Source organism: Microchirus variegatus, assembly GCF_963457635.1.
Source record: "Microchirus variegatus genome assembly, chromosome: 18".
NCBI classification, from domain to species: Eukaryota; Metazoa; Chordata; class Actinopteri; order Pleuronectiformes; family Soleidae; genus Microchirus; species Microchirus variegatus.
Window position 1 is genome coordinate 6,786,253 of NC_139819.1, and position 26,861 is coordinate 6,813,113.

General features: G+C 40.6%; 1 protein-coding gene across 1 annotated transcript in view; it reads left to right on the forward strand.

The window, feature by feature from the left end:
* osbp2b (oxysterol binding protein 2b) overlaps nucleotides 1-26,514 on the forward strand; it is a gene marked incomplete at its 5' end in the record, with an annotated part of 49,568 nt that extends 23,054 nt beyond the window's left edge. Inside the window, 13 exons of the mRNA XM_083904737.1 lie at nucleotides 6,117-6,367; nucleotides 10,257-10,455; nucleotides 11,660-11,780; nucleotides 13,282-13,348; nucleotides 14,714-14,866; nucleotides 14,954-15,199; nucleotides 15,753-15,873; nucleotides 17,017-17,120; nucleotides 17,837-17,932; nucleotides 18,087-18,271; nucleotides 18,419-18,639; nucleotides 20,310-20,327; nucleotides 21,506-26,514. Coding sequence (XP_083760863.1) covers nucleotides 6,117-6,367; nucleotides 10,257-10,455; nucleotides 11,660-11,780; nucleotides 13,282-13,348; nucleotides 14,714-14,866; nucleotides 14,954-15,199; nucleotides 15,753-15,873; nucleotides 17,017-17,120; nucleotides 17,837-17,932; nucleotides 18,087-18,271; nucleotides 18,419-18,639; nucleotides 20,310-20,327; nucleotides 21,506-21,648 — 1,925 coding nt within the window. The 3' untranslated portion in view covers nucleotides 21,649-26,514. The remainder of the gene's footprint in view (nucleotides 1-6,116; nucleotides 6,368-10,256; nucleotides 10,456-11,659; nucleotides 11,781-13,281; nucleotides 13,349-14,713; nucleotides 14,867-14,953; nucleotides 15,200-15,752; nucleotides 15,874-17,016; nucleotides 17,121-17,836; nucleotides 17,933-18,086; nucleotides 18,272-18,418; nucleotides 18,640-20,309; nucleotides 20,328-21,505) is intronic.
* Nucleotides 26,515-26,861: the final 347 nt, after the last annotated feature.

The window sequence follows — 26,861 nt, forward strand, 5'->3', positions numbered from 1 at the left end:
AAAGAATGGACAGAGCTGCACACACACACACATCAGTCAGTGGAAAGGTCACGACAGTGTGGTAAACACCGGCGCCTCACTTTGTCGAGATCCACTGCGTCTTTAAAGCAACACACATTTTTTATTATCTCTAAACTAATGTCATGGGCTTGTTGTTTTTAGTGAGCTCAGTTTGTATTCTGAGGTTGTCGCATGATTTGATGACCTCAGCCTCCAGACTGAAGGAATTATGCGGTTTGATGCATCAGCTGTGAATTTATAAAAAACAAGTGTCCAGCTTGGACCAGAATATAAATCTATGGCGTGTGTGCCAGCTCATTATTAAATGTTGCTGAATTAAAAGCTCAAATGTTTTAGCCGTTACAGGTTTATATCCATCTTCTCTTTCCTCATTTGCCTGCTCACTGGGAGAGTGTTTCGATCGGATGCTGCTGCAGAGCTTTGGGGACAGTGATGAGTTGCACTGCACAGTTTCCTCGTTTAGTTGTGTAGAGCCAGTGTTACAGGGTTTAACCTGCCGTCTCCTGTGATTGTCTCCTTGTGATGAATCTCCGAGGAGGGAAGGAGCCAGTTAGCATCAGGCCAGGATTACACTCCCATCCCCCCCGGGGGGAGGAACATATCCAACATGTTTCCACTTCTCTTTTCACATTAACATATTCTCTTTCTTTAAGCCTCTGTAATGATCTTCAAATTACACATGCATTAAGGCTGGATCATTTTAATCAATATTGTATAATCATGATGATTAATTCATGAGTGCATGCAGCATGCACACGTGTGTCTTAGCTATGTAGATTGTGGTTGATGGCATACGATAGAGTGTAGAGCTTTTTCGTGATTAAAACAAGATTTCGGATTGCTTTAGCTTCTTAAATGTGAATAATGTCTTCGTTTCTTTGCTCACATAACAAAGAAATCATGAAAGACTCAATCATTTTGGTTTGTGGACAAAACAAGACATTTGAGAACATCGTAATTTCCAGGTTTGACAAACACCGATCAATGTTTTTTTTAACCTTTTCTGACATTTTATGGACCAAGCGATTAATCGATTAACAAATTAATCTTTAGTTGCAGCTCTAATAAAGTGTGTGCATTGTTTTATAATATTTTAATGGAGTTTGAATAAGGCCCCACGGTTGGTGTAGTGGTTAGCACTCTATTTTGAGCAAGAAGACCTGGGTTCCTGGGTTGGAGCCCCGGTTGGAACAAGGGCCTTTCTGCAAGGAGTTTGCATGTTCTCCCCTGGCGAACAGGGTGTGTACCCCGCCTATCGCCCTATGTCAGCTGAGATAGGCACAGCACCCCCTCCGGTGGAGGATAAAGTGGTAGATAATTGATGGATGGATGGATGGAGTTTGAATAATATACATGAATAATAAACATAACTGCCACTTCTATCCTATTTCCTACATCCATTTAATTCTATACAGTCTATGGTTGTATGATCTGCCCAAACAGCCCTATGTTGACCTGTAAAATGAACAGTATAAAAATGAGTACCTCATGTACTGTATGTTTACATCTTTACTACTTTAATCCAGAGGGACAGTACATGCAGTATACATTCATCCATCGTGTGTGGCTGCTGGGCATGTGCGTAAGTCTCTCTACCACAGGGTGACGTCCTGTCAGCCAGGAGCCCGGCTCCACTGATCTGACAGCATGTCCTCGGGGACAGAGAGCAGAGAGACGAGCCCTGACAGTGGGATAGCAATTTTCTTTCCTGCTGCCTCCTCGTCTCCTTGCATCGTTCTTTTGGACACACACACAAAAACGAGAAGGAGCTCAGAAGCACTTTGCACATGCTGAGTTTAAATGTTGACTCAGACACTTATTATTATTTGCTGAAATCGTATCATCCCCGGAGGAGAGTTCAGGAGAGACGCGGTGGGCGCGCTGAAAACACCCTCGCATTTGTGACGTCCATGCAGATTTCTCTTCGTAGTGGTGGACTGTAAAGGAAGGAGGGAGGGGAGGAGAGGGAGGTAATCCGTCCTTGAGGCATGACTGGGGTGGTAATGGGCTTCTGGCCTTGCCTCGTGGTGTCGACTTTGCTACGAAGGGCCATTCATCCACATCTGCGCCTGTGAGAGAAAGGGTGGGAGATGTGAGGCGGAGAGCAAAGGCAGAAAAAATGTTATTTAATGATATAGGTTTGGTGTAAAACGGCAGCTTTAGTCATCTTTTTTTGTTCCACATCTGAATGATAAAGTGCTGCTGGAGTGTGTCAGATGCTGTGAAGGGTTTTTACCTTCTTGTCAGGTAGTGCTTGACATTTTGTTGAAGCATGCACAGACTTGGCTCAGAAAAAACTAAAGGGCAATGCAAGAGGGACATTTGTAATAGACTTTCTTCACTTGAGAGTGAAGTCTGGTATTTTCCAGTTTATAAATGTGTCGTGTAAATGAACAGCGCATACAGCAACGTTTGGAATCGGCCCAATTGCCGACAAAGTGGCAATAGCCAGTCGTAACTGCGACACTTCACTACACCCACAGGAACAACACCAGTTCCACTGCCTCTCATTCTTGTTTCCACCTTCCTTCTGCAGCAGTGTGAGACCTCTCACTGAGTCAACCTTTTGTTGAACATTTCAAGGTTGGTTCCAGTTGCCCATAGTTCTCACGACATGGGGGCAGGAAAAGCCACCATGCAAAAATGGACAGTGTCGGTGCCATTTCCAAGTTTTCAAAGTTCACTGCGCACTTTATATTCATGTAGATCAAGCTATTTATGGCAGAATTTGACACACAGAGTGGACATTATTCCAGACTACGGTTGCAAAATTCTGGGAATTTTAAAAATTGGATACTTTCCATGAAAAAAACTACGAAGTTTTTAAAATTTGAAGTTTGAGAACTTACTTCTAAGTTGGTAAATAATATATTCTAGCATAATCTTGGTGTAAACAATCCGAATGCACTGTGCATTCCCCCATCACATGCACAGATGATTTTTTTAGAAACCTGAACGATTGAAGCTACACATCATTTTACATTTTAAGCTATCCCAAATTTCTAGTTAATTCTCATAAAGTTTCCATGGAAAGTTTCCCCTTTGCAACTGTATCCCAACATTTTCATCTCTCTGATGAACTTTTCTGAGAAACATTTTCCTCTTCCTGCTCCAGAGAACACTTGCTAATTAAAGCATGCAAAAATAAACACGATGTGAACGCTTAAGTAAGCGTTGGGTTGCCCAACATCTATCCACCTACCTTCACTTTTTTATGAATACAGCACGTCTGAAACGTCTCACCACCAGCACCAGTGTCCCTTTCACACTAAACTACGTGTTATCCTAATATTATCCAGACCCTGCTCTGTAATTTCACCCTCACATGAGAATGCCACACATAGTTCCACATGGGGGGGGGTAAGTTTACTGTATCTCAGTCAGTGGTGACTTTGCCATTTAGTAACCTTGGTGTTTGGTCAGAACAAAAGTCTGATGTGTGATGTCCCTGAAGGGGGTTACTATGGGTCTGTGTTCGGTTTAGTCTGTATTTGAATGAGTCAATGAGTTCACACGATGCTAATGAAGTCCACGTTTCTCAGTATAGCTTTTGTTAGATCCCCGCGCTGAAAACACAAAGAAGCAGCCTCAATAAGTATAATTAGGCACTTCCTGCCCGTGTATACACACAAATGTTCCCATGGTCAGGTCTGATAATATCGCTAAATAATAACCCCCACAACAACAAACAGGTCAAAAGATCACACTTTGTGGTTCCTTACACTCTCAAAACAAACATACATTGGTCCATAGAGCCACTCAAGGCCTATTATTGTATAGATCTTTGCAAGGAGAACTTACTTGTGACTTGCTGTAAAGTTAAAACTACACCAACTTGCCGTCAAACGGATGTGTCATGCTTTACTAATTTGAAGCTGATTTCATTATCCAGCTCTTTCTGTGTGTCTCTCTCTCTCCTCACACTTCTTTCACTCTCCAGCAATCACAGTCCAGTCAATTTTCCTCCATTTTACCTTCCTTTCTCTCCGCTGACCTATTTGAAAACGTAGTGTGTTGTGATTCGTGCTTTAATACGAAGGCTTTTGTTTGCACGCTTGTTGTGAGGCTGCTGGGTTCACCTCTGTTTTTTTTCTTTTTTTTGTCTTCTCTCATGGCGGGACAGTTTAGTGTCTGTGATGGACTTATTTAACATGTTCACACAGTGCCACAGAGGCTAGAGCTCAGTTTGCTCCCTCCTTCCTTCCTGGCTGAACTTTGGTTACCTCTGTGTGAGAAAAAAAATGAATGCCCCGCGAATGGAAGTATGGTGAGAGATTACCCTCTTTTTTCTAATCCTTTCCTCGCTCCCTCTCTTCCTTAATCTAACAGCTAACTTTATGCACACTAACTTAGTCATGCTTTTAGTCATTTTAGGTCATATAATCTTGATCTATTGGTTTTAATCTACCCGATACATAAAAATATGTCATGTTATTTCCATGTCAGCTAATAGATACATCAGTGTATGCATCAACAGTGCTGTTGCTATGTACCAAACATATTTTCTCAGTAGCTGTGCATGAACATTGAAATGAAGCCATAATCTGTTCAATATAATCAACATTATGTCTATACATTGCACAAACACATCGTTTGAAGCATAGAATATATGTACAAAGCTCAGGTTTGTCATTTGTCATTTTGTGCTCTGCGTGGCTTATCTTTGTGTGGCTCTCACATGGAGCCGGACATTCTCCTGGACAATAGCTGCCGTCACATTTGACTCCAGTACAGTGCTGTTACATGATGTAGTCCAAGTACGACCAGCGTCCCTCGCGCACAAACACCCCTGCTTTTATGATGTAAATAGGGATTGACAGAGGTGATGGTCTCTCTCACTGCAAGGTCTCAGCTCGCTGCCGCGCTCTGAAAGTGTTGCTGTGGCGGCGCCGCTGCCTCCATGACAATGTGAAAGGGTATTCTATCAGCTACATAGCACACCTTTTTTCTGTGTTGTATTCATGCTCTGCACGCCGTAGAGAGGAAAACAGCAAAATGGCTCCTTGTAGACGGAGCATTAGGAGGACAACGGGGCTAAATTTAAATGGGAGAGAAGCTTCCTTTATACCGTTAGCCTCACTGTCGGAGAAATGTTCTGTCTGTAAACATTGGCGTACACCACTGGTTTTAATGTTTAAAGCTGTATAATTAGATTTATGCATGACTTGACTCAAATTTCCTCAGGATGATACAGATTTCTAGATACAGATCCAAATTCAGGCCTTAGAATAAGCACAAACGATTAACCAGTAGTGGATAAGTTTTTAAAAAAAGAGAGTTGAATGAATGAACTTAGTTTCAGTGTCTGTTGCACATGATTCCAGTCATATGCAGCAGAAAACTGAAATGATGAGCGACCAAATGTAGGCTGTGGGGATGAGTAAGTTAATAGGGCTGCTGGAACAAAGAGCACGGCTGATGCTATGGATATTGAGTGTATGATTGGATAGGGTAACTGGGTGGTCTTGGCAAGGTTTGGTGCTTTCCAAGAACTTTGAAACAGATTTAAAAACAATCCAACGTGCTGGTTCCCTGGTGTTTTAATATAAAAGAGAATAGAGTCACATTTATCCAGAAAGATTGTCCACTTAAGTTAAGAAAATAAGATCTGTAGATCTGCTTTACTTTGGGGCTGCAACCATTTATGTACCTGGGTCTTACCCATGGTTTATTTCTGTCTGTGTGTGTGTGTGTGTGTGTGTGTGTGTGTGTGGGTGCATGTAATAGAGCTGACACTGCAACACTGTTCTCGTATGTTCTGTTAAACTTGAGTAACCTCTTTTAAGAAATGTGGCTCTCACATGGGTCGGGTGTGATTGGGGGACATTTGTCATTATTGAGCATTATTGATGTCATACCATAAGTAAACTGCTATGGCAAAGGCTCATGGGTATGGACGGGTTGTCTGTATTCAAATGTATTAGCTAGTTTACATTTCATTAGCTTTATGAGACATATACAGTCGATTTATGATTCTGTAACACTAGTTTCGTCAGTGGACTAAATCACTGTGAAATAGTTGGTGACTATGTGGTTATCATTAAAAGTTTAAAGTCTCAAGACAGTTTGTGTGACCTTTGACCTCTTGCTTGCAGACGACTCAGGCGACGAGGAGCCCACATCCCAGTCCGACCGCAGCGAGATTCAGGGAACCCTGAAGATACTCGTCAGCAAGCTCGACGACCTCAGCACGTGCAACGACCTCATCGCCAAGCACGGCGCGGCCCTGCAGCGCTCGCTGAGCGAACTCGAGGGTCTGAAAATCCCCGTGGAGGGAGGGGAGAAGTTCAAGGCAGTCAATGAGCGAGCCACACTCTTCCGAATCACTTCCAATGCTATGATCAATGTGAGTATGAGAGACAGACCAGGATAAAGACCAGTGAGCTACGCTTGAAGGTGGTGCCGGAGGTAGCCATCAGAGGTTAGCAGAGTCGTCTGTCATTGCTAACTATATAGCAAGAGGTGCTAATGTTGGGGCTTTGATGTCCACTGTGTCTGAGAAGATAAAACATCAGCCACCTTGTCTGAGAGCTCTGTTTGAACTAAATGCAGAAGCGTGATTTGATTTGAGTTTTTGCATAATGGAATTGTATTTGATATTCCATTCAGATTTAAGGTTATGTTTCACTTGAGACCTCTGTGTGAATTGCTTCATCCACCCAACTTGAAGCAGGTTGTGACATCACCAATAAGAATCTGAACTCCCATTTTGAAGCCTCTAGAATTGTGATGTTGACATTTTGCGACCAGAAGTTCAGAGGCGTCGTCGCCTGCAACCAGGCTCCTATTGGATGATACCAGCACTTAAACTTTATCGTCTATTTTCCTCTACATGGGAAAATAATTTACAAAAGTGAAATCATGTTCAATTAAATTAGGAAGACCTGAAGCGTGAAAATGTTTACTGGTGTTTTAAATCAAGCGAGAAGTAGGCAAATTTTCCCACTTTTATCAGAATTATTATCGCATCTATTCGCCCCCTTGTGGCTATTCAGCATATTCAAACTTCCTGACTGACTTCAGCAAGCTAACCTTTTTTATGTACCGTCTATGGTTACACAACACCACCTCCTGTTAAATGCCACAATCTCCAATTCCATGTTCAGAATTGCTGGTCTGCGAGTGACTACGCCTTGTTTTCTACTTTTAAGTGAACACGACAACATTTTCAGTTACCACCGTGTGTCCGACATGTTTAGCTCTTAGCGCTAGCATCATAACATAACGAGAAGTCCTCTACTGTATCGGGCGCCGTTCCATTCACCTCAGTGGCGAATACCATGGACTGTGCAGAATGTCAGTAGTGGATGAGAGTTCACAGAGGGTTGAGGTCTTGGGGGAGTGATACTAGATATGATAGTGGGTGTGGGGGACAGATTTAGTCGCTGCTCTCCCTCCCCTCAAACCCTGACCCTCCCTGCTCGGTGAGGAATGTCAGAGCCTTCTGGACTAACAGTTAGACATAGAGACAGACCTGCTCCGATTAAAGCAGGACAATCGTGCAAGGTTTGTCTTTCCTCCTGCTTCTCTCTCGCTTTGGGTGACTTTGAATTGTCAGTAGTTTTGTCAGCTTTTATTTGCAGTGCATGTCTGACTGCCTGTTCTGTCGCTTGTGTTATTGATAGGTGTAAAGAGAGCAGCACTGTATATGGGCAACCACTATAAAAAACCTGTGTTTTTTTTGTGAGGCAATAGACATAAGAAGGCTAGTAGAGATTTTAAAGGCAGGAAACCACTGCATTCACTCAAGAGATTTGACCCTGGCCCATGGAGAAGGTTGCACTTTAGTGGCCAAGTAACGTCTCACATAAATCAAAGCTCTTAACAGGTGGTGGCTGCAAACACATTTATTTTATTGGTTGCCATGTTGCTTAATCTTTTAATTTGATGCCGATATCTGGAGCCCATTAACCTTTTTCTTGCCCCACCGGACGTCACATGCAGTCTGTGAACGTGCTGTGGAGAGTCAGCATAAAAAAAAGTGGAACCATCGTACTTTTTTTCAAGTGGGTGTTGAGTTTCATATCATGATTATCTCTGAGGAAGTGGACCGCAAACGTCACATGCACATCTAACATTTAAACCAGTGCACCACGAGTGTGAACTTTAGACACCTGATGAAAGACAGATGAAGGTAAGAGACTGGAGAGAGCGGAGGCTGGGTCTGAAACGACATTATTTTTTGTTTTTGCTCTTGTGTTTTGTCTTTTGTAGCAAAATTGACTTTCAGTCAACGGATTAATGATCTAAAGCAATTGAAATGTAACCTTTCTCAAGAATACGGATGAATAACATTTCAGCTTTATCAGCTTAGAATAAATGGACTCGCATATGATTTTAAATACACAGTTATAGTCATGATCTGTACAGCTCATTTACTCATTGAAAAAGGTTGTATTTGCTTAAATTCTGCAGTCTAAACTCTTATTTATTATTATTATTATTATTATTTATTATTTCACATAATTATTTCCTTGAGTTACATAGTAAGATTAAATATTTTTGACATATTTTAGATTACCTATTACATTATGCTGTTAATACCATCCCAACTGACACTGGACAGGAGACGAGGCAAAGGCTGGAGTGTACTCTGCACTCTTAGAAATAAATTGCTAAGTAGAAACATATAAGGTTCTTATGAGAACCCGTTTTGGCTCCAGGTAGAACCGTTTTATAAAGGTTCCACTTGGAACCCTTTTAAAATCCTTTATTCAGGAAAGGGGTTTTAAAGTGTTCTCTGGATCAAAATGGTTCTTAATGGAACCTTTAGTGTTACCAAGAACCCTTGAAAAACCCTTTCTTCGGGAAAGGGTTTTTCAGAAGCAAACGGTTCCAGGTAGAACCTCAGCCCTTGTAGAAGGACCCTTTTGGAATCCGTATTTCTAAGAGTGTGTGTATGTGTGTGACAGGAACATTAGTAAATCATGTTTGCTGCAGGTGTTGTCGCACTGTGTGTGTGTACCATGTGTGTTCGAGTACATCCCTTCTCTGAGAGCAGAGATTATTTGAGCCGTGTGACAGATTCATCCGTCCAGCTCGCTGCCTGCAGCCACAGCTTTCTCTTAGTGGCTCAGGCTCACTCCCTAACAGCCCCTCTGGCCCCCTCTGTCCTGCAGAGTGCACTCTATGTATTTATGCGCCGTTCCGCCCATGACACAAAAACAATATCTGACTCTCCACAGTGTGAGAGTAACGTTAGAGTTTTTTAAGAGAAGGCAAATCAAACCCTGGAGGCTGATTTGTTGACAGCTCTACCGTGACATTTCCATCATACATGTAGTCATGTGTGTGTGAGGTGTTATTTAGGTTCGCTGACCTTTGTGCTCACTGTGAGCCACAAGCTGACAGATGATCCCCACCCACGTCTGTGTTTGATCTGAAGTAACCTCTTTGTCTGAGCAGCAACAATGATGATGCCCCTCTTGAACCCTTGTATCATCTGCCGTGCAATCAGCTCATCGCTCACACTGAACGTCGTCTGTGGTTTCTCTGAGTTTTCTCGGAGGCACATTTGACACAGCAGGAAGACTGAGTCAATGTTCCACAGACACCTGATTAACATACTGATGATAGTAGTGATTAATACAGCTTGATTACAGTGATTAATGGAGATTGACACCTTTTTTGGGTTCTGTTGTCTCTTTTTCTCATAATGTCAACTGTGTGGAAATGTTGCATTTGCTTCCAAAAAAAAAATTTGTTGACATAATTAATCAAGATTTTTGTGATTTTATTGTAAAGAAGGCATTGTTTTCAACTGAACATGGTTCAAAAGTTTGGGGTCACTTAGAAATGTCCTTATTTGTGAAGGAAAAGCTCTTTTTCCAATGAAAATAACATTAAATGAATCGTAAATACACACTATACATTGTTAATGTGGTAAATGACAATTCTAGCTGCAAACGTCTGTTTTTTAATTGAATATGTACTTAGGTGTATAGAGGCCCATTTCCAGCAACCATCTCTCCAGTGTTCTAATGGTACATTGTGTTTGCTAATCACGTTAGAAGGCTATTTTATATCAGATTTATATTTTATATACTATATTTTATATACATTTTGCCACTATTTTGATGAATAATAGTGTGTGTTTTAATGGAAAACACAAAAAATTGTATATGTGACCCCAAACCTTTGAACAGTAGTGTAAATCAAAAATAAAATTGTGATATTTTATGCAAAAAAAAAAATACAAAAAATAACATTCCGCGCTCATGTGTTTCCCCCCACAGGCGTGCCGAGACTTCTTGGACTTAGCAGAGACTCACAGTAGGAGGTGGCAGCGGGCGCTGCAGTATGAGCGGGAGCAGCGCGCTCACCTAGAAGAAACCATTGAGCAACTAGCCAAGCAGCATAACAGCCTGGAGCGAGCGTGGAGAGCAGCGCCCACGCTTGTGTCCAGCACACCCAGTGCCCCGACCACCAACAAGGGTGAGAGAAGGACTGTGTGTGTGTGTGTGTGTGTGGTGTGTGTGTGTGTGTGTGTGTGTATGTGTGTGTGTGAGTGAGCCTCACTTTATTGGCTAAAAGTCATGTGTTATTGATTCTGGATCGATACCGTATGCAGGCCTCGCGCAGTGGAAGTCTTAAGTCGTGTCAGATGGATTAAATTGAATTATGCTTAAATTAAAGAAGATAATTACTTTCACTGCAAACTGTAGATCATGTGAACTCTTATGTCAGTTTGTTAATGCATTTGCCCGCTTGGTTGTTTACCTATAGCTGAGAATTCAACCCCAAGTCTGACATCCGTAGGAATGGGCTTGTTGATTGTGGTACCTCTACACAAACATATATGTTTCACCTTACCTTTAATAAAAGACAACAAAAATAACCACAACAATGAATTAATGCCAAAATAAGAGGTATTTTGAGAGTAAACCACATACAGTGTTTGATTTTAAACAGGGAGAATTGATTAATGATGAAGGTAAGGATGCACCGTATCAATATTAGCCACTATTGACCAAAACATATATTATTGTATGTTGTTAGACACTCCAAGATCCCCCAATATGATGATGACAGCAGTCATATATGTAGACTGAATAGGCTGCTCCCTCATTGACATTTATTTTTCATGTTTTTGCACAATTAATAAAATGTAGATCTACACCTGCTATGACACGAGTATGCAAAATATTATATATTTTACTACAGAGGATAAAAAAGATAACTCTAGAGTTTGGAGCAGGGACAATTGTATGGATATTGGTATTGTTTATTGGCCTCAAAATATTGGATATGGATGAAAAAGTCCAATATTGTGCATCCCTAGATGAATGTTGTGACTCACCAGAGATATGTTTTCCTCTTTAAAACATATTTTTTCCCCTCTCAATTCTGTTTTATCAGTCATTTTTGCCTCTATCTGAACACATCACTGAATATACAGAATATCTTGAATATGCTTGAATATGGGAAGCACACACTGACAGGGAACTAGCTAACCAGTAGAAGCATTGCCAATTTCACTAAGCTGATTACTCCCTAATTAATCACCATGGGAGTGTGATTAGGCGACGCTCTCTCTCGGTGAACTCTGTAGAATACACAGTTACCAACATGTGATGGTTGTGCTGATGCTGCGGTGCCGTCTGTATGTACTCACACATGCATATGTGCCCGAATGCAGGAAGCGAGAGGCCGCTTAAAGAAGAGGCGAGTGATGAAGATGAGGATACTGAGTTTTTTGATGCCATGGAGGACTCCCCTGCGTTTATCACAGTGACGACCACTGAGAATATACAGCACAGGTCAGTCTGTTTTTCAGCTATCAAAAGAATTAAAGCCTTTCCTCTTTTTCTGTGTTGTAACTCTGCTGCCTTTGCCACATATTTGTTTATTGCGCTGGAGTCGATCTCTTTCTGACAACTCCACTTATTTCTGCAGAGATTCAGTCACTTCTTTATCTCCAGTGGCTAAAAGTAATAGAAAGAACACACCGTTCATCTTTAATACCCTGTAATCTCTTTGCTCCTTGGTGTGCATTGTGTTAGTACCGTGTGTGTGTGTGTGTGTGTGTGTGTGTGTGTGTGTGTGTGTGTGTGTGTGTGTGTGTGTGTGTGTGTGTGTGTGTGTGTGTGTGTGTGTGTGTGTGTGTGTGTGTGTGTGTGTGTGTGTGTGTGTGTGTGTTCTTGTACTTGCGGCATACTGAGGACCAGTGAGGGTTTTTAACCAACAAAGTGAGGTCATTTTTGACGGTCCTCACTTTGTTTTCATTGAAATCACTGCCTTAGGTTGCTATAACATGCTATACTCAATATGTATGTAGTATGACTTTTTTTTCAAATTTTGGACCAAAATTTCTTTTTCTATTTTTTTTTCAAATTTTGGACGACAAAGTTTAGTATGATGTTTTTGTCAAATTTTGGACCAAAGATTTTGGGTCATTTTTTTTTTTTTTTTAATTTTCGAACATTTTTTTTTTCAAATTTTAGACCAACATTTTTTTTCAAATTTTCGACCAAATTTTTTCTTTCAAATTTTAGACAAAAATTTTTCTTTCAAATTTTAGACAAAAAATTTTTCTTCAAATTTTAGACAAAAAATTTTTCTTCAAATTTTAGACAAAAATTTTTTCTTCAAATTTTAGACAAAAAATTGTTCTTCAAATTTTAGACAAAATTTGTTTTTTTCAAATTTCCGAAACAATTTTTTTTTCTAATTTTAGACCAATTTTTTTTTTTCAAATTTTAGACCAAAATTGTATTTTCAAATTTTAGACCAAAATTGTATTTTCAAATTTTAGACCAAAATTGTATTTTCAAATTTTAGACCAAAATTGTATTTTCAAATTTTAGACCAACATGTTTTTTTCAAATTTGTATTTCGACTTTTGGACCAAAAATTTTGGGTCAGTTTTTTTTTCAAATTTTGGATCAAATTTTTTTTTTTGCAAATTTTGGACCAACATTTTTTTTACAACATTTTGTTCGACTTTTGAATGACATAGTATAGTATGATGTTTTTGTCAAATGTTGGACCAAAAATTTCTTGTCAAATATTTTGTCAAATTTTGGACCAAAAAAAACCATGAAGTGTCATTCATGAAGTAGATATTAGTAATTGTGTTGATTTATAAAGTGGAAATGCTGGTCCTCACTTTGTCAGCACCCCAGTCCTCAGTATGCAGCAAGTACAAGAGTGTGTGTGTGGGGGTGTGTGTGTGTGATAACGGATGAGAAATTGACAATGATTCTGTGTTCCTGGACACATCCACTTCCCCTCAGAGAAAACATTTTCATTCTGTTCCAGGCGTTCTCAGAGCAATTTGAGCGGAGCAAGTTCAGGTCACCCCAACGATTGGAACCAGGACGACCATGTAAGTGTCTCCTAACGTGTCTAACTAATAGGATTTGACATTTGTGAACAGTGCTGACTTCTTTGATCTCTCGCTCTCTATATATATATATAAATACAGTATGTCTCATTTAATATTGATTTATTTATATAACCAACCTCAATTGCTGTTCTCACAGTCCCTCTTTCCTACCCTACATTTATCCAATGCACACACAGACACGTAGCCTTTGTCTGGGTCTCGTTCTCATCCCCGTGGTGCTAAAGATACACGGCTGCGTCGTTCGTTTAAATCTTAATTACCAGTTAAACATCTGCTCCTCTTAACTCCCCCCTCTGCTGCTTCTTATCCTCCGTTCCCTGTGTTCCTGCCTTCTTCTCTTTTCCCCGTGTTTTATGGCATGTCGACATCCGTAATGTTGCATTTCAGCCTCTTTTCACTTCAACTTCTGTTGCTTCGCTGCTGTTTAATGGCACGTTTGCCTTTCTCTCAAGCTCCTTTCACTTGCTCTTTCACTGTGACTTGTCATCCTCTGCCAAGCTGCCAATAAGTTTTAAAGTATTTATTTCAACCCTTTATCCATTGTTACCCATTCACTCCGGTACAGGAGTCCTTCGTAATGGAATGATCTGAATCGTCTCATCTGAATTCACCTTGAAAACAGCCTTTAAGACTGAGGCTGAGGCCCCATACTCATTGCTTCCTAAATCCTTCCCCCTCTGTCTTTTCACTAGCAACCTCACTGGCCTGCTTGTGGGAATACTAATAAACCTACTTCTTTTAAATCCAGCTTCTTTCTAGAATATAGCAGTGAAAAACAGTGTTTAGCTGCAAGCACGCTCTTGCTGCTAGAGAAATGTTAATTACCTGGGTCTAGAGACAACTGTAATGAACCTTCATTTATGAGCCTGGCAGTCACACACAGTCTGCAGTACTACATCATTGAGAAGAGGCTATCGGCACTTTAAACCAAAACCCTTTTGAATAAAATAAAATATGACGCAATAAAACGAAGGGATCTTCACTTTAAATGCAGATAATGTGCTTTATGCAGTAAATGCATAGGGTAACGGCAATAAGTGATGATAAATCAGCAAGAGTGAATGTTAAAGTGCACAAGCCTGAGGTTCTTTATCCTCCTGTTACTGCCTCACTCTCTCCAAACTCATGGGGACATTTCCAGGTAAACCAGGTGATTACCTGAGTTCTTCTTAGTTTCCATTCCCTTCTTTTTAGGACTCATTCTACAACCTTCTTAGGTGGAGTGTGTCCTCTTCTGCATGGCCTTTAAATGCAGGAATGATCAACTGTTGACAATATCAGATATTCTTTTAATATAAAGTTATAATCCCACTTTATTATTGTCTCCTTTCTGTCTCATCACAGATGTCTCCAGGCTGTAACGACGTGTCAGGGAAGGAGCTGCAGCCTCGCAGACAGAGGCGGATTCATATCCCAGCCAAGCCCAACTACTCCCTCAATTTATGGAGCATCATGAAGAACTGCATTGGCAAGGAGCTTTCGAAAATCCCCATGCCTGTAAGTGTTAAAGACGTGTTCCTCCTCTTTAACAACATGTGAATCCAAATCAAGTGCATGAGTTTCGCTCCTTTATCTCCCATCCAGGTCAACTTCAATGAGCCCCTGTCGATGCTGCAGCGTCTCACTGAGGACCTCGAATATCACGAGCTTCTGGACAAGGCAGCACGCTGCGACTCCTCCCTGGAGCAGATGTGCCTAGTTGCCGCCTTCTCCGTCTCTTCCTACTCCACCACGGTTCATCGGACGGCCAAGCCCTTCAACCCCCTCCTGGGCGAGACCTACGAGCTCGATCGCCTGGAAGAGTTCGGCTACCGCTCTTTGTGTGAGCAGGTAATGGCGATATCATTTTATACACACTCACTAATGTGCGTACAAGCCCGTCTAATAAACTGGTAGACCTTTCACACCAGTACTGCTCCTGCAATGTTCTGGATTACAGAAGCTCAATGCCATGTTCTCCCTGGCCTTGAAGCCAAAGCCTCTGCGCTACTATCTCGATATCTTTTCTACTACGATATACATCCCAATATTTTAACGGGGCCCTGGAGCCAAATAACACTGGTTATGTTAACTGATATTATGTCTTATAGGACCTCTCTATCTAACAAAAAAGCACATTTATCTAGTGGGAGGAGAATCTGTGGTGTTCCTGCCTCCATCCATAATCCATCCCAGCACGTTGCCACTGTCATGTCCACTTCTGCTCACGCTGTGCGTTCACATTCACACTGTGTATGTTTCACTTAAACACAGGCTGGTTTTCCAAAAACAGAACTGGAGCGCCGAAACAGGAATCATGCTGGTGTGAAAGTGCTCAGTGTGTTCACCTTGCTGCTTATATTATCTCTTTTTTTGTGTTCTGCTTGTCTCTGCACCCTCTAAGGTAAGCCATCACCCCCCTGCTGCTGCACATCATGTGATTTCCCAACAAGGCTGGACCCTGTGGCAGGAAATTACCATTGCCAGCAAGTTCCGTGGCAAATACCTCTCCATTATGCCTCTGGGTAAGACAATGCACATTCAGCAGGGAATATGGGTAAATAAAAGTTCCATATGAACTGAACAGCATCGGATTTCCATTTCCCCAGTGATTGTGGGAGACCACTGATTTGCCTCCCACACTGTGTGAAGACAGAGGCATGGCGAGAATGAATCAGGAAGGTTTTATGACCTCTATGACATGTACATAAAATATGAGTATAAAGGGAATTCTCTGGGACAGTGGAGAGAGAGAGAGAGCAGGGGTCTGTAGGCTCAGATAAATTAGAGATTTGATAGATTGAGGAACCACAAAAGGGATCTAGCGTTCCCCTCAATTTTTCTTACATGCCCCCGTGGAGGTGACGTTTGCTAATAATTTAAAGGGCCTATATTTAAGACATATATTCTACCAAGTCATAAAACGATCATGATGTGTCATCAGAGATTAAAGAACAGTGTTAAATTGAGCTTCTGCTTTCACTGATAACAAAGGTGCAGCCAGTTCATTCCCATTTTACATTTTCTTTTGTGGGCTGCTGCAAACTCTATTTATGTTTTGGTTTAGTGTTATGGTCTGATGTGCCCACCCACTACGAATCACCCAATAACACAGCTTGTAGTACTTTGACACCCAGGTTACCAACAGAGTTACTCAAAACACAGCAACTATGGGTCAGTAATGCGGTGACCAAACCTAAAAAGCCCCAGAAATGCTCTCAAAAACATCTAGAAAATACAGTTAACAGCTGCTGCTACTCGAACCAGACACATTTTCACTTTCAATTTCTGCCTGTTTGCTGATACAAACACAATAGATAAAAATAGAACCGAGGCTGGGACACTTATTTGTGTGTATGTGCATGAAAAGAGTGAAACACCAGGTATAAGTGCAGCTCCATGTATCTGTGTTTTGGAAATTTTGGCAACCACACTTTACAGTGGTTTGAACTGAAAATGCAGTCACCATTTTAAACAGGTTAAGTCATATTGGCAATACACTGTTCAGTGTTATCTGTGATAAATATAAATAGACACATAAATGTGTTAGAAGATGGGTTTTCCAGCTGCTGCAGGTCAAATTGACTGTGTTCACAAACCTGCAATCCACCACGTTCATTTTAGGTCTGCAGTCACCGCTCTGACATTATGTCCTTGTCCCTCCCCAGGTACCATTCACCTGCATTTCCACTCCAGTGGGAACCACTACGTATGGAGAAAGGTCACCTCCACGGTTCACAACATCATCGTGGGCAAGCTGTGGATTGACCAGGTCTGTTTTCTAGCGTTTCTCACTGGTAGATATTATTCACCCATATTCAATCTGTGTGGCAAAATTAGTTGTACTGTCCTGACTCCGGGAGAGCTTTTGACTTCCCCTTCAAACAGAACAAAGAATCAGAATCAGAAGAAAGTCTTAGAAGCTCACGAATGAGGATCTGCACAATCTCGAGGGATTTATCTCCAGCTTTGATCTCTAATAACATCCCAAAATAACGGCTTCTTCGTTCCGTGCGTGATGGCAGTTATGCAGAGTGACGGACGGGCTTCACATCTGCCTGTCTCTGCAGAGCCTCACCTTATTTCTGCTGTGTTTCTATGCAGCTACAGTGATGACAGGCATGTCCACAGGCGTTCTGCTGTATACATTTCCCAGATTATCCATCAGTCTTTCCTCTTTTTTTTTGCTCTATCTCTCTGTCATTGTGTCGTGAGTTTGATGTATGTGAAATGCCTGCAGGGAATTTCATTACATCTGGCACAAACATCCACTTTGATGCGTTGAATTCACACGTGAAATATTAAATAGATTCGTTGAACTTTGAGATATTCATGCTCATTTATTGTTTTCCTTGTTAAAGGAGTTTTTGGGGAGTTGTTCCTCAGTGGAACCAAGAGTCCAAGGACGGATGATGTCACTTCATTAACAGACTGTAAAGACCTCTAAAGCACTGAACTCTCTCTCACTCTCTCTGTGTGTTTGTCCAGTCGGGGGACATTGAGATTGTGAATCACAGGACAAAGGAGACCTGCCAACTCAAGTTTTCTCCCTACAGCTATTTCTCCAGGGACGTTCCACGTAAGGTAAATTATTATTATTTTCCCCCCACTTTGCTGATACCTGACCTTGGCATAAAGTCATCTGTGTTATTTTGTGTAATGCTGCCTCCTGCTGGACAGCACCAACACATGTACAGTAGTTCTTAACAGCCTCTGATTTCACGTTTGCTGCGTCCAGGTGACAGGTGTGGTGGCAGACAGTGATGGTCAGGCTCACTACATCCTCTCCGGTACGTGGGATGACAAGATGGAGAGCGCCAAGATCGTTCAGAGCAGCCGAGGCGGCAGCGGATCCGAGGGCAAGCAGAAGACCGTCTATCAGACGTTGTCCCCCAAACTCCTCTGGAAGAAATACCCTCTCCCGTAAGCACTTACCTCATCGGCCTCACGAGGAGTACATGAGTCATTGTTGTTGTATAACAGCTGCAGTGTGCAGTCGATATTATTGATCACAGGCACACACACACACACACACCACAGAATGTACCTGAACCTCTCTCGCTGTTGCAGGGACAACGCCGAGAACATGTACTTCTTCTCTGCCCTGGCGTTGACCCTGAACGAGTTGGACGACGGAGTGGCGCTGACAGACAGCCGCCTGAGACCAGACCAGAGGCTGATGGAGGACGGTCGATGGGACGAGGCGAACTCGGAGAAACAGAGGCTGGAGGAGAAGCAGAGAGCAGTGAGGAGGAGGAGGGAAGCGGAGGCCTCGGACGCCATGGATGATGGTATGAAATGTTGAAGATACTGTGAAGTGTGATGTGTGATGAGTCAAGGGAGTAAAAAAGGAGACAAGCAGGGACAACGGAGGAGAAAGTTTGAGGACCTATTTTGGGCATAAAATTCCTGTACAGTTCAGGCTTTGTTATTATCAATTTAAAAGATAATGAACAGACAGCATGTGTTTGTGTAAACTTAAGATTAAGACCTCACCTAGAAACCTTTTTTATTGGCAACAGCTAATCTGGCTAATCTATTTACCAAACTGACAGAAGCAAACACAGAGTTATCCATCATGATAATCATTAATCGTTAAAACAGATGAGCAATTTGAAGGAGGAAGGATTCAGACACTATGATCAAGGTATGAAGTGGGACAAATACTTTTACGTGTGAGTAAAGAGATGCTTATTTAAGGACATTGAAGAAGAAAGTGAGTCAAAAAGCTTGTACTTACAAAGTTTGAGGACTTATTTTGGGCATAAACATCCAATTCAATTTAGTATCTTTTCAATGTGGTTCAATATTATCATCGGTTTAAAGATACACAGTATATTTGATTTAAGACTCTGTACAGAAACATTAGGATCGTAATGACCTGTGAACCAAACAGCACAACTGTTGTTGCATAGAAACTAAATGTTATTACAGACCTTATCATAGTTTGTGTAGATTTTAATCAGTTTGGTTTCATATTCCAAGACAATTTGTTGAGTAAATGAAAACATTTTCCCCAACGAAACATGTTTTTCTTATCGGCAGCAGCTTTAGCTCAGCTAGTGTCCATACCATCACTTACAGAAAAAAACAAATTGCAATTATTAAAACCTAGGACAGTACAAATCATTGTGATATGTAATTTAATTATCTCGCACACTCGTATGTTTCAGTGCTAAAGGACATTGACAATATCATAAAAACAGAACAACGGCCTCTCCAGCACCAGCTGGCACTCGTACAGTCTAATGCACAGTTTACAGCTGTGTGTGTGTGTGTGTGTCGGGACAGTTATTATTACTGAGACAAACAACGAACGCAGACCTCAAACCAAAGAATTACATAACGGGATTGGTTTGGAGCAGCTGTTCAGTCATGAAAATGATTTCTTACATAATTATGGACCACATCTTCGTATAGTCTTCTGATCTTGATGATCTTATACCAATATAACACTCTTTCTTTACAACACATTACCTGTGCTTATCGAAGCTCGTACGACGTAATCACGGTCGAGGGGTCGTATCAGATTTGAACATTTTCATTTTCTCATATCTGAGCCAATGATTTAGCCTGGATCAGATCAATACTGGCACTCAATATCATATCAGTTCATCTTTGATTAATTTAAAAAAGAAGAAGCCTGATGTTATAGACGCTAGACTGAAATCTCTCAGTGTGTTTGTTTGTGTGTGTGCGCATTTGTTACTTTTTTAGGATGTTTTCTGGCATAAACACAGCCCTTGTCAGGCATTAACTATTTATGGTTAAGTTTAAGATGATGCTGTTTTAAATAAATGGAAATCAATGCGGTGTCTTTAAAAGGATAGCTGTGTGAATCTGTGTGTGTGTGTGTGTGTGTGTGTGTGTGTGTGTGTGTGTGTGTGTGTTGTTCATAGACGAGAATGTATTCTCTGTACCCATGACTTGTCTTTCTTTTCCTCCCTCTATTGATGGTCAGAGTGTGAATATGACTCTGGTGAGTGGTGGGGGTTACTCTACGTCCCTCTGTTGTGCATCGCTCCCACATACACACACATGTACACACACACACACACACACACTACACTCCATCCTGTGTGTGTCCTCTGTGTGGTCTGCCTCTGTGTGGGAACTGCATGATGCCCCCTCTCATGTCAACTTCTCCAGAAAATGGAGGATAAGGAAAAAAGTTTTTCCTGTGCACATGTGACATTTTCATTTAGTTCTGATAATATGTTTACATGTAATAACGGATAAGTTATAAAAAATAACTTCTGCAGAAGCTCTTGGTGTGTCGTGGTGAAGCCACATCAGCAGGTGTTTGACTGTTTGTGACCTCTGTTATTGTTGGGTCTGCAATTTGATTTGCAAGGGTAAAAATAAAACACACACACTGGGACAGTTGCCGTGTTCATGCACATACTCTTCCACATAGATACTGCAACTGTCCCAGTATTTGTTTTATTTTTATAAACACTGAACTTGCAGTTAACAAGGCGAGAATAACGGACGATAAAAACATTATATGTGTCAAATATCCACCAACAAAGTGAAAAGAGAGAGTGTTAGTTAATCTGAGCTGAAGAGCTCTGTTTTTCTTCTCCTCTGGTTGAGACATTTTGAGAGTGGTACAGAGGCTTTTGAGGTTCATTATAGACTGCAATTTAATGTACAGTTAATATAAAGCCCAGTGTTGAATATTCACTAGGATTTTCTTAAACAAGATGCAGTATTCCCTCAAGGAATACGTATGAATTTCAGATATTCGGCTTGTTGTTCGATCCTTAAAAAAAAGTCCATCAGCTAATGCACCTATTGTTAAATTTGGCCAAACAGACTACAAATTAGCATCGCATAACCTAAAATACAACTAAAAATCAGCCCTATTTAAACTCAAATGTACAATGTGCTTGTATAAAGACATATAACATAGAATGTTTCCATTCATTTATTGATGTGAGTTTTAATATCTTGGTTTACTAGCTAACTATCTAAATATAGTGGTCAGTAAGTGATTGTTTCTCCTTTACATACATACTATACGTATGTGTGCGTGTGTGTTTTGATGCCGGTGAATCAGTTGCTCATAAAGTTCCCTGCAAATGTGGCTTCTCCACTCGAGCGTGACTAAAGTGCCGAGGACAGAGTAACACCTGAGCTTTTTGTCCCACACAGGGAGAGAATACGAAGGCTACCAGCCGCTGTGGTTTCACCAGAGGAGGAACTCCCTCACCGGAGAGACCACCTTTGTGTATAAGGGAGGTTACTGGGAGGCCAAGGAGAGACAGGACTGGAACATGTGTCCTGACATCTTCTAACCCAGGAACTGAGCCACCGAACCTCATCAGACAGGGAACTGGCTCAGCCTCACAGAGTGGGGGGGGGGGGGGGGGGAGCGAAGCTGGCTTATGAGCACTATATGGACCTTTTGTGAGCAAGTGAACATGTATGTTTCACACACTCGTCGGATTACACTGTACCTCCAAATGTAAAACCCTCACTCTGTTTTCACTGCAGGGACAAAGAGAGGCGTCCTCTGAATTGTCCTCTTTGACGCTGTAGTGAAACAGCAGCGAGGGATAAAGTGTGAATGTGACCTCACACGACAAAGGCACCCGTGCACTCCCCGACAAACACCAGGTGCTCTGTAAATGCTACCCACAAATGCACTTTTCTGTGATCACACACGATGATGACACAGTTTTACCAATTGGATAGAAGCCCATATCACAGCAAGTGTGTAGACTCAGTAACGGATACAAAAATCATAGAAACACAACAGTATTTTTGGTGATTTTGATGAAACTCATCCTTTGTTTTATTATGCTAGGCCTCCTTTATACATTTTAAATTTTAATTTCCTCTATCTCTACACAGGAAATGCACATTTAAAGCCTATTGGTGACTTTAAAAAGGAGGTTGACACCTGGATATGGAGTATGAAAAATGCTTGCTTGTTAAATTGGAAATTATGGAAACCCAAAATGTTGAAAATCAAACAAGATATTTTTATGATATAATAAAGTTTGTTATGAACAGAACAATAAAAGGTGATTTTCAAAGAAATAATTAATAAAAACTGCGAGACAGAACTTCCACCGTCTGCAGTGAACATTTTTAATTGTTAAAATGCTCTCTCTTTTAAATATACTTGATTATTTCACAATTTATTTAATGTTAAATTATGTATTTGTTTGATTTTCGACAGTCTGGTTTTCCATAATCAACAGCAACTCTATTGAAACAATCTCTTTGATTTTATCTGAAATTATAAAAATATGCAGCAGCGCACAAACGTGTTGTATCTAGTTGTCGTCAGTTCACTAGTGGATTAGACCTGCAGTGAGTCCATGTCGTGATAATAACACAACAGTAGCTGCTGATCCGTTTCATACGTTTCGAATATGAAAATGCGTCAGTCGTTCGGACATCTTTTCCGCCACACAACAAAAGTCCATGGATGGTAACACAGTACAGTTGCAGTAACACAAAACTTCCAAACATTCATATCACGGTGAAGGAATCTCCATCAAAGACCTGGATCTGCTTCTGTTTCACTGTGACTGACCTTAGATCAGTGCATTATGTTTGTGTTGACGTGTGTGTGTGTTCTTTACCTCGTCCTCTGGTGCTCTCCCGTGGCAACACGTTTGATGAGCGACAGACATAGTCACGTCACGTCGGGAAAGTATTAAGTCTGCGCCAAATAGGGCTGGGTATTAGACTTATTAAAACTGATTTAACAAACAAAATGACACATTACCATAATCCAATGCTGATAAAGAGAGAGAGGGTGGAGGACTGCTGCTGCTAAACTAGCTGTGTTTATGTGCAATATGTCGTTAAAACACCACCAAAATGGTGAAAATATCGAGGACTCCAGAATAGTGTGTGAATGTCATTTAAAACCTCATTTTTAAACACTTTTTTAGTCACTCAAATTTGGTATGGTGGTTACTGACACATTTTCCTGTGGGATGACAAAGTAAGAAGTGATATTTTTTAAAGTGTCAGCCTCTCAAAACACAACATAGAAAGACGGATACACACTTCCTCTTCTCCTTTGGGGAATGAGCTCCATCTCTGCGTGTTACTTCCTGGAGACAGACAATTACAATTAGAACACGTACCAATTAGCGACGGTGAACTTGTCCTCTGTATTTAACCCATCCTTATTACACGCCGGGGGAGCGAAGGGGAGATCGACGGCCTTGTTCACAGGCATCCCAGTCTCGGGATTGAACCAGCAACCTGATTATAATTGACAACCTACTTTCTATATTAGATGATACAGAGGACAAAGCCCACACCACATAAGTATAGAAGTTTGATGCCCAGCCCTAGCGCCAAATGACAAACGATAGTGAGTAGTTGCCACCGAGTACATGCTGTCAACTCCCACAGCCTCCTCTCAGTCTCCTAATGTGTAGTTTCCAGTAGAATCGTCTCTACTTGAGAGTGGAGTGGCTTCTCCGGAGTCCAGAGTGGCTTCAGCTGACGATATATACAGGAGGTCAGGGCTGGTTCCTGTGCCACACCTACAGTATGTGCGGTCAGCTTTAGCGACAGAGGATTCCCTCAGCTGCTGCTCCAGGCTCACCACAGCTTACATGTGCAGCCTTTTTCCTTCAGTGTTTGTGGACACGCTGATCTGGGATCAGCTCACTAGGGTACCCTCAGTCTTTTGCCTTAAATCGACTGAAGAAGGGGAAACAGTCCTCCCACCTGTGCACTACATGTCTTTGTTGACAACTAGAGTTTTGAAAAACTAGTTAGTATTTTTTGTAATTATTGTTAGGAATGTAGAATTTCAGGCTGGAGCAATTGTAACTATTGTTTGTCTATTTCTGTGAATAGTTTGTGATAAAAACGAATGATATTGTAAATTTAAGAATAACTCCACTAATCTGAGTGTTAACTTACCTGTACAGCATAGTTTAAGTCTGAAACTGAATGAACCCACGACGATTTTCTGCAATTTTGATTTGAAAAAAAAAAAAAAAAACCTGATCAATTCTGTGACGACGGAAGTTAATCTGCAAAGATTGACCTTTTAATCTGCAGATTAAAATTTTTGTATTTCCATAAACTGTCCTAACACACTGAAAATGATTTTATAGAGTCCCTGATACAAGCACATCAGTGTCGATAATCCACCGTGTCCTCTGATGTGCAGGCCATTATGATGTGAACATGTATTAGAAAATAAATGGATCCATAAAAGAATAAATAATAATATATGTACTCATGAAGTGAAGGAGATTTTCATTATCATAATATGAGCTCTTTAAATGTTCATCACTGTTAATGATTTGATAATGAATCATGTATTTTTAACCAATTCACATTAACGGTTTTGATGCGTTTTTAATTTGTTGCTTGCTAAAAATTAATAATTTAGCCTTTTTTTGTTTTAATGTTTGTTTTTTGGGGGGAGGAAAAGCTTAATAGCTCTCTCCTTTCTTGGGCTTCAGCCTGTAACTTGTTAGCATAGCTTAGCTTAAAGAGTGGAAGCAGGGCTAACTCGCTAGTTAGGCTCTTTGTCATTTTAAACTTGTGTTTTACCCAAATAAATAAAAAATATTAGATATTTAATCAGTCAGTAAGTTTGAACTGCATGTAGCTAGATCTTATTTTGAACTGTTGGACAGAAACAGACAAGCATTTCCTCTTATTTCCTCTTGCTAAGCTAACTAGCTGCTGTCTTTAACCTGTATGTTAAACAGTTAAGAGGTCAGGCTTTGCTAACAGCTAGCTAGGATCTGTGTCATCTCAAACGTGTGATTTACACAAATGAAACAAATTAGATATTATTTAATCAGTCAATAAGTTTGAACTGCATGTAGCTAGATCTTATTTTTTAACTTTTGGACAGAAAACGACAAGTGTTGTCCACTTACTTCCACTTGCTAAGCTAAGCTAACTAGCTACTGTCTTTATGTTCAACAGTTAAGAGAACTGTGCTGTCAGGCTGTGCTAACAGCTAGCTCGGCTCTTCGTCATTTCATTGCTAAGCTAAGCTAACTAGCTGCTGTCTTGGTGTTTAATGTTTAACAACAAAACAAAATGACCATATTTCCCAAATTGTCAAACTATTTATTTTACTTTTATCTTTTCAACTTATTATCTTCTTGTTTATCAGACAGGCTTTAATTTGCCCTGCTGCTGAGGTCGCATATCAAGAGTGTCGCATTTAAGGACTTTTGCGATCATTGTTGTGCAGTAAAATTTGTATCATCATCATCATCATCATCGCCACGATGAACTGAACACGTGGAAAGTTTCCGAGAAGTTTGTGATTTCCTTTATCGATGTTCAAACTTCACCAGAGATTACTTTAATATATTGTGTGTTTGAGATGATTTTATACTTGAGAAATGACATATTATATTTTGAATGATATTGAAGAGCTCATCGTGTGTGTGGTAGTAAGTCGGTATATTTTCAGATAACTTGACCTCGGTACCAGACGGTGACTCGTCTGTACACAAGTATCGGACAGCTGTAGCAATAACGCAGTGAGGTGTAGGTTTTGTTCGTTCATGGCTGTCGTCGCTTCAAACTGTTGTCGAGGAAAAAAAACAACCAAAGTGTAAATGGAGAGTTCACTGTAGATTTAAAATAATGAAATAAAAAAATAACCTGCCTTCTTTGTTTCAGAGGGATCTTCTCTCTTTACACTTTACCCAACCCTTAACTCACTGTGGCGTGATTTTTCTTTCTCAGCTTTGAGTTTTAATCTTCTCATGGGTGCCATTATTCTCATTTGAGTGTTTTCATACTGTTTTTATGCATAATGAGCTTGACTTGTGTCCTCAGTTTAGAGGCAGGGGTGCATTAATGAAGACGGGATGGTGGATTTTTCTTGCCTTGTCTAAACTGAACCTTGCTTCCACACGCACTGCAATTCACAGCTTTGGTTAAGAATCTGTATGAGGGTTAGAATTATGACAACAACACATCACAACAGCAGCCTGGTACATGAGGCCAAAGGTCATTATTGACCTGCCTTGATTTACACGTACTCCCCAAATACACGTGATATTGTGAAACTGCAGATTCAACTGAGGTTTTGCTCCTTCTTCTTTTTTTAAATTGTGTATTTTCTCCGTTAATTTATACTTGTAACATTGTCTTTAAACAACAAAGACACAGTAATGGAAAAGAAGATAATAAAGTTATTGTTGACACGGAATGTCTGTCTGCTTTATTTTGAGTGGTGGTTGAAGGATGGAATGGATTTAATTGGCAAATTTAAGAACATTTGTGGAGTGTCTGTCAGAGATAAACAGGAGAAATTATCTTCTTGCTGTTTGATTATTTGATGTTTTTTATGCCTGTCTTGGTCAGGACACACATGAAAAAGAGGTTTTCTACCACTAGGAGGAAGGAAAACCCCACCCACTACATTTACAGAAGCACAAGTTGTATGCTTACTTTTCCTACGAATTTCATACTATCAAATATTATTTATATTTGCTTTATATGGAAAAACAAAATATAAATGAGTCTACACCTTTATTAGTCTATA